The following is a 6000-nucleotide window of genomic DNA, read 5'->3' as shown; positions in this document are numbered from 1 at the left end:
CCCCCCCCACCGCCTCCTTGATCGGCGGCCGCCCGCACCGACAAGGAGACGGTGTACGAGTGGTTCGGGCTGGTGCTGGGCTCGGCGCAGCGCCTGGAGTTCATGGTGGGGCTGCTGGACCTGTGCAACCCTCTGGAGCTGCGATTCCTGGGCTCCTGCCTGGAGGACCTGGCCCGCAAGGACTACCACTGCCTCCGCGACTCGGAGGCCAAGGCCAACGGGCTCAGCGACCCCGGGCAGCTCGGCGACTTCCGCGACCCGGCCGTGCGCTCCAAGCTCATCGTCTACCTGGCCCTGCTGGGCTCCGAGAACCGCGAGGCCGCCGGCCGCCTGCACCGCCTCCTGCCCCAGGTGGACTCCATCCTGCAGAGCTGCCCGGCAGCGCGGCGGGCCCCGGCCGAGGAGGAGGAGGAGGAGGAGGAGGAGGGGGACGTGGTGGTGGTGATGGACGGAGCCGCGGAGAACGGGCAGGCCGGGCTCCCCGCCGCCCAGGGCCTGGGCTGCGGCGCGCAGGAGGAGCTGCTCCTGCTCTTCACCATGGCCTCGCTGCACCCGGCTTTCTCCTTCCACCAGCGGGTCACACTGCGGGAGCACCTGGAGCGGCTGCGGAGAGCCCTGTGCGGGGACCAGGAGGAGGAGGGCTTCGGCCGCCACCCAGCCCAGGTAACGCCGCGTCCTGCGCTCTTCCTGCTGCGCCATCTCAGCGGGTCCTTCTTCCATCGGTCTCTCGTTTTCGTAAGAGCGGCTGCTTGCTTTCCCCGAATCCCCCCATTGGGATGTAGTCCCTCCCGCCCTCCCCCTACCACGACAGTGTCAGCCCCGGCCGCCCCCACAACCTGCTGCGGAGTGTCTACTACGAATTTCTTGGCGGGGGGAAGGGCTGATTTTCCTAGCCTGCCATGCTTTCTGGAACACTGCTTTTTTTTCTGGAACTCTGCCGTGCTGGAGTGCAGGGTGCACAGTACTGAACTGGCTGCCTTGTACGCTGTAGGCCACTGTACGATGCAGGAATACAAGCAACAGCTTGACTAAACTTGTAAAAATAGAAATAATAATAACAGTCATGCTAGATAGAGACCAGATTGCCTAAGAGAGCATTCTCTAGGGGCTTCAAACCTATAGAATACGTTGAAATATTTTTTATATGGAGCCTGCTCCCTTGCCCCTTCCCAAAATGAGACACAGGCTTGAACTTGGCAAGAATCAGGGTCGGGTCACCAGCTCGAAGGCTGGTTCTCTGAAATACCAGGTTCAGTGAGATGGCTGACAACGTTGGGGAAGGGGTGGTAATGATTCCACTAAAGCAACAAAGTGTCACAACTGGAGCTTCTGTGTGGAGAAAAACTGATTTTTTTGGGTGGCTGTCAGGAAACAGCAAAGCTCATCTTGAAAGCCGATGTGCCACTTGTTGCTAGGAGGTGGCTGTCACCGGGGATGAGGACTTGCAGTGAGTGACAACGGAAGCTTTCTCCTGTGCAGTAGCTCTGTTTAAGCGGAGGTTTTCCCCCAGTGCCGTTCACTGCTGTCCTCTTGATAAGCACTGGCTTTAAAATTTGCCCCATATTTATGCAGCCAAGCCGTCCTCATGGAGCTCTGCAGTTTTTGGTCTATAGATGGCCTCTCGTGCAAAGGGGAAGGAAGGGCTGGAAGATGGGTGTTTATAGTACTGTTCCACTGAACCCATCAGGTTTTCATGAGTTACTTGACAGAAAAGGGTACAAAGCAGTAAGGGTTGGGGTTTTGGATTTTGTTCCTAAGATGCTTGCAGTGCAGTCCATTTCAGTCCACTTGTAGAAAACTTCGGCATTGCCTGCTGTATGAAAGGAATGGCTCCTTCTGTTTGCTAAAGATGGGATATGCTCCTGAGGAGTACTTGAAGGAGAGGGATGAGTTTCTAAGCCTTCAGATGTATTAAGTAAATGCTTATATCATTTAAAGGCCAAAATGCATTTGGCAGGCCATAAACTAATGGGCAGATGTTAGGGGATTGAAATCACAATGAATTTGGAACATCAGACCAAAAAGTGTTTATTTTGGCTCGCTGGCCTGCATCAAGTCTAGTTCTATCCCAGAATTAATCCTGAAAGTCCATCTTTCCGGGGAGAAGATTGAATTGCAGGAAGTGGTAAGACTGGACACTGTTCCTCTGGGTTTAAAGTGCTAGTAACCGGAAACATACTTCCTGCCTGGAGCTGGCACAGCAGTTGTAGCTGCTCAGTGTGTCCCACCAAATGCCGTTGGGAGAGCAGGCTCCCGTGAACTACTGGAATGGAAGTCAGTTTTGTGCAGTGTTCTGGCTTCAGCATAAAAGCAGTTGTCCAAGTTGTGGTGGTTTTGTTTACTCAGGGAACACCGAGAGACCCGAGTCAGCTTGGCTGAACATGCACATCACATACTCCATAGTCGACACAGCAGTGAAACGACAACCCTTCCGTAGGCTTTCCTCCCCCTCCCCCCTTTCTTAATGGCTAATTGTAAATACAGCACAGCCTTTCTGGGAAATAATGGCTGACAGGGAACAGAGGGATCAGTGGGTTTCTGCAGAGTATTTTCAGTTCCATGGGGACAGTGGGACCCTCGCAGATAAAACGCTGGAAGAGATGGAGCCAGTAGCAGGGTTAAAGACTTCCCTGGCAAAATGCTGCCGTAGCGTTAAATTGAACTTGATTTTAAAATCCTGTCGGGTGTCCACAGGCCTTTTATCCTCCTTTAATCTCTGAAATTTGAGTGCCTTCAGGGCTCTGTGTTTGTGAACTAGAACGGTTCATAAAGACCTCTCTGAAATTTTATTCGGCTGGGCTCGTGTCGAAAGGGCAGGGCTCCATCTCTGGGAATGACCCGCTCCAAGCCGGGCAGCCCAAGCAGCTCTGCTCGGGAGCCTTCAGGGTGGTCGCGGTGCTCCGCGGCCGCCCGGGAAGTGCTCGGGCAGGCGGTGCCCGTCGCGGGTGGCAATGGCCGCGCCCGGAAGGGGGACGCGGGCTTTTTGCTCCCCCGTTAGACGGGCACAGCCGGGCGCGGCGGGGGCAGAAGGACCGGCGGGAGGGGGAGCGAGGAGGGACACGACGCCCCTACACACCGAGCGCCGTCACGGCCCGCGTAAACGGGGTGACCCCTCTCTTTGCTTGCGGGGAGGACGGGTGGGTCGCGGATCCCCCGCGCCCCGTGAGGGCACAGCCCCGCTGCCGCTCCGCCAGCCCCCTGCGCGGGGAACACGGAAGCGGTGCCTGGTGGTGACCGCCACTTCCCGCCCCGTCCAATATGGCGGCGGCTGGCTCCCGGTCACGTGCCCGCGGGGCGGCGCCCGGCGCGGCGGGAAGGGGCGGGGCCGCCGTTGCATAACGGGGAGGGCGCGGCCGCCGGGACCGGCCCGCTTCCCGGCTTCCCGGGGCGGCAGGCGGGAGGCCTGGGGCGCTGGGAAGAGCCCGGCGTCTGTGCGGGCACTGTGGCGTGCCCGTTGATCGGTCAGAACAGGCGCAGCAGCAGTTTTGTGCAGAGAGGCTGCGAGCTCAGCTCTGCTCTTCCTGTGCTTAGCGCTCCCGGGCGTTCTCACCTCCCGGCTTCTGGCCCGTCGGAAGGTGGTCACAGAGCTGTTGTTCACATGGGCCGTGGAACAATAATGTATTCCTATGGCTGGCAGCAGTGATGTGAAATCACCCTGCAGAAGTGAGGGAGTTCAGTCCTGGAGTTGAGTCAGGTGGCTTGTCAGTTCTGGATTCTGAATTCCTTAGGGCAAAGGACCGTGCTATTGCACGTGGCATATCTAACAAAATGGCTCGGTTTGAGGTTTGAAGGAGCTGTAACACCTAGCTTTAGTGAACACCAAGGCTTGAGATGATTTACTAGAACATAAAGCAATTTGCTTTTTCCCGTTATTGGGGTAATGTTTTCTGGAGAGGGTCTGTGTTGTCTGAGAAAATTGAGATCGCAATGAAGTTGTTTCATGACAAAGGTTTACTAAGATTGTTGCTCTTTTTGGGTCTTAATTCAACGATCTTTTAAAAATGTAACATTTCTTAGTGATATATTTTAACAAATTCAGCTCAGAATGGTGGAGAAATTCCAAAGTTGTGGGAGGTAGGACTGTTAAGAGTGGGATGGGCAGAGCTAGGATCTCCTTACAATTGCATAAATTTTGTTTCTTTATAAAGTGTTCTGAATTAAGGTTTGGGAGTTTTTATACATAAATATTTGATACTATTTTCAAATCCTTAATTTAAGGTGTGGCTTATAGTAACAATGCCTTTTCAAAAAAAGTCATTGGTGCACTAAGCTGCAGAATATCAATTTTGAATCTAAAGTTGAAGTATAAGAATAAATTGGGCATTTGCTGCTGAATGAAAGAAGCGTTAATGTGCAAAGATCCTGTTGATACCACTGTATATTGGTTTAAGTAGCAACATATAGCTTAACTCTTGCATTGATTATTTGTGTTTACTAAGTACATCATTATCAAAGGAGTTTGACTTTATTCCTTATCTTTTTCCATCCCATTGAATGTCTGGGATCAAAATGCTGAAATACTGAGGACGTTCTGAATATCTACCAACATAATAAATGTGGCTTGCATTATGCCCTGGAACATTTGATCAGGTATACTTGACAGGAATAGAACCAAGGTTCTGTTGAAAAAAGCAATCTCCTGGAGATAATGGTTTGTTGAATAGTATAATTAGCTGGCTGGAGGATTCTTCACAGAAAAAAGTCTCTACTTACAAAGAAAGGGAAATTTTCTATTTGCATATTTTTCTTAGTACACTTGCATTTATAGGATACTTCGTCTGCAAATTAGAAGAGTGCTTTTATAATTGATCTTCAGTCACTTCCAGCAGAATAAGGTAGTAGAATTTAATTTTAGAATCTAAGAGCTCTGTCTTCAGTGCACTGTTTTTAGTGTCATGGAGTTGAATATAAGGAAAAGTGTGTCTTCAGAGTCTGGTTTAGATAAGAGACATCAAGATAAAAAATGTAATTTTACTTGTGGCAAAGATCTTTTAAATGGTGGTACACTCCGGGGAAATACAAATGTTTTACAAGTTTTGCATACTGAGATAAAAAATATTCCAGCTGCCTCAGAGAACCTAACAGCCTTGTCTCTGAACAGGAGTTTTTCTGGCTCCAAACAGGAGTTAAGAATTTCCAGAAACATTACTGGAACTCTTCTGGAAAGGAAGTCATAGCTAGATAAAAGACAATGCCTAAAATGACTGAGTTCTATCTAGATGTGCATGCTGATGCTCCAGGAAATTGCAGAGTAAAAGCTTTCACTGCTTTGAGCTGTTTTAGCTGTTTAATTCTAAATATGAGATGTTAGTAGAAGCTTGTAGCCTTTCCCAGTCCCATTATACCAGAGTTAATCAGTCCCTTGCTGTTGTCCCTGACAGTTTGTTCTCCAGCATAGTAAATGAGTACTGAGGGTTGAAAATATACCCCTGACTTCCTAATGCTTGCGCTTGGATTGCTGTAGTTGAGCTGTGGTCTGGTTTTCAGGGTTGCCCAGTGCTGACTTATTTATAGATAGCAGGATCTCACTGGGTTTGGAGTCCAGAGGAATCTCAGCTTTTTCTAGACCTGCAGAAAAGGGTGCAGACAGCAGCAGTAAGATGGTTGGGTCTGTGAAACATCTGAAGTCTGTAGGATTCTGCCTGCTTAAATCTGTCACCTTGTTTGCTTGCCAGTGTCAGTCTCTAGCCAGAGCTGTCCTAGAAAACACTACAGCTGATTCTTCATTAACTGTAATTTAAACAAAATGCCTATTTTTCCTTAAAGAGTTGATGAATTTCTGTAGTATCCTCCAAGTCTAAACGTTTATGCTTCTGGAGACCAAAACTGGCAGAGGACTGTCTCAGAGATCTGGCTGGAAACTGCATTCCTTTGTGAGTTTCTTGCCTTTCCTCAACCTCTTAATCTTGTGTTTTTGGGAGAAGAAAGTAAACATACTTTAAACACTTAAAGAAAATTTAGTGTCTTGGGAAGTGTCTTAAAAATGAGATAACCACAAGA

General features: G+C 50.0%; 1 protein-coding gene across 4 annotated transcripts in view; it reads left to right on the top strand.

Annotated features, from left to right (window-relative positions):
- Window positions 1-20: 20 nt before the first annotated feature.
- The window catches only part of ZCCHC2 (zinc finger CCHC-type containing 2), a 44649-nt gene continuing 38669 nt past the window's right edge, over window positions 21-6000 (top strand). For all 4 annotated transcript variants that reach the window (XM_042049011.1, XM_042049010.1, XM_042049009.1 and 1 more), the window contains exon 1: window positions 21-663. In XM_042049011.1, the coding sequence (XP_041904945.1) occupies window positions 103-663 (561 nt within the window). In that variant the 5' untranslated portion in view covers window positions 21-102. The remainder of the gene's footprint in view (window positions 664-6000) is intronic.

This window comes from Corvus kubaryi, unplaced genomic scaffold, assembly GCF_017639235.1.
Source record: "Corvus kubaryi isolate FWS band 111438036 unplaced genomic scaffold, C.kubaryi_AGA036_p1.0 69, whole genome shotgun sequence".
In the NCBI taxonomy this organism is placed as follows: Eukaryota; Metazoa; Chordata; class Aves; order Passeriformes; family Corvidae; genus Corvus; species Corvus kubaryi.
Note: the sequence above shows the minus strand (reverse complement) of the source record. Positions and strands in the feature narration are given on the sequence as shown.